Source organism: Salvelinus sp. IW2-2015, linkage group LG27 (genome assembly GCF_002910315.2).
Source record: "Salvelinus sp. IW2-2015 linkage group LG27, ASM291031v2, whole genome shotgun sequence".
In the NCBI taxonomy this organism is placed as follows: Eukaryota; Metazoa; Chordata; class Actinopteri; order Salmoniformes; family Salmonidae; genus Salvelinus; species Salvelinus sp. IW2-2015.
The window spans coordinates 11,175,003-11,176,863 of NC_036867.1; the positions used below are offsets into that span (position 1 = coordinate 11,175,003).

At 49.8% G+C, this 1,861-nt stretch overlaps 1 protein-coding gene across 3 annotated transcripts in view; it reads left to right on the forward strand.

The window, feature by feature from the left end:
• The first annotated feature begins 344 nt into the window (after nt 1–344).
• The window catches only part of sulf1 (sulfatase 1), a 50,718-nt gene continuing 49,201 nt past the window's right edge, over nt 345–1,861 (forward strand). For all 3 annotated transcript variants that reach the window (XM_023972807.2, XM_023972808.2, XM_023972809.2), the window contains exons 1-2: nt 345–527; nt 1,380–1,619. In XM_023972807.2, coding sequence (XP_023828575.1) covers nt 350–527; nt 1,380–1,619 — 418 coding nt within the window. In that variant the 5' untranslated portion in view covers nt 345–349. The remainder of the gene's footprint in view (nt 528–1,379; nt 1,620–1,861) is intronic.

The following is a 1,861-nucleotide window of genomic DNA, read 5'->3' on the forward strand; positions in this document are numbered from 1 at the left end:
TCTGGAGAGTTCTCCCACGATTGCTCAGTATGTCGGGCTTTGGCCAACTTCTTCCATTTAAAGAATGATGGAGGCCACTGTGTTTCTGGGGACCTTCAATGCTGCAGAAATGTTTTGGTACCTTCCCAGATCAAATTTGTGCCTTGACACAAGAGATCTCGGGGGGTCATTGGGACCTTATATAGACAGGTTGTGGGAAGGGTCTGAATACTTCCGAATGCACTGTGTCTGCATATCAAAATGGCACCCTGTTTCCTACTACTTCCCATAGGGCTCTGGTCAAAGGAGAGTGCGTACGTGGGATAGGGTGCCCTTTGGACACAGGACATACGTTGGGTTTCCCTCCGCCATGCTGCTGGTGTGTGTGTCCTGGCTGGGCCTGCTGTCCCTGGGTTGGGACCAGGGCTGTTCAGCATTCAGCACCACCAGAGCCCAGGGAGGCCTGAGGGGACGCATCCAGAGGGACCGCAGGAACATTAGGCCCAACATCATCCTCATCATAACCGACGATCAGGACACGGAGCTTGGTAAGACTGTCATGCTGATCCCCTGGAGGTCTGGCAGTGGTCCTGTTAGCTGTATTTTGTAAGAGGTGCCTTAGCTGTATGAATCTGGGTTGTGTTCATTAGTGCACACTGTAGCAAAACGTTTTGTAACAGAAAATGAGAACAAGCATTTTTATTGGACAAATTCAGGTAGGACCCTCACCGTTTCCTTCCATTTGGTTCCTAGTGTACATCTCTCGGTCTGTCCTACGGAGGTCTGGGACTATAGTGGTGGTCTTGTATTGGTCACTACCACTATAAGGTGCTCTGTGGATCAGCGTTGTAATCTACAGGGTGCATGGTTGGCCCTGCTATCTACCGCTCTGGGACTGAGAACATCCTCACCTCTCTCTCGCTCCCTCTGTCTCCCAGACAGAAGCGCAAACAGATAGAGGGGCCATCTGGCCTTGTGGAGCGGTGTACAGTGTTTGTGTAATGGATTATGGTTACTTATTACTCTGACAGAATAGGATGGGATGCGAAAAGCTCCAATCCTAGTTTGACCATAGTGTTTCCCCACAGGGAAATGCAATGGTGCAATTCTCCTCTCTGACAAAAATCCATCTCCCACACTGTCTGTCACTACTGAGCAGCAGGTTAAAAAGTCATGAAGGAAGATCTACAAACGGAACCGTGTAAAAGCCAGGCAGTCCAGAACAGTCGGAACTGTGTCAATTGTAATCTAGTTACATGAAGGCTATAAGACCGCAGTCTGTGACGATTGGTGTCAGCGACACATAGAAATGTTTCTGGATAACTGTTCAACTTGCTGTTCGTCTTTTAATGTATTTCTTTCCTCATTTCTCCCTTCTCCTCGCTACTCCTCCCCTCTAGGTTCTCTTCAGGTGATGAATAAGACTCGTAAGATAATGGAAGAGGGAGGCACCTCGTTCACCAATGCCTTTGTGAGCACGCCCATGTGCTGTCCGTCGCGCTCGTCCATGCTGACTGGGAAGTACGTTCACAACCACAACACCTACACCAACAACGAGAACTGTTCTTCGCCGTCCTGGCAGGCCCAGCATGAACCACGCTCCTTCGCCGTCTACCTCAACAATACAGGATACAGGACAGGTAAGGTGGTACAGAGTGGCACACACACTCCCTGTCAGAGTTCAGTCAGTCACCAGCTCCCCAAATGCCTGTTGACAATCACTCCTGTTGACAATCACTCCTGTTAGTCAAACACACATTTCTTACTGGAACCGTCCCTCCGTTCGCCTGTCTCCCTCCCTCTATATCTGTCTCCCTCCCTCTATATCTGTCTCCCTCCCTCTATATCTGTCTCCCTCCCTCTATATCTGTCTCCCTCCCTC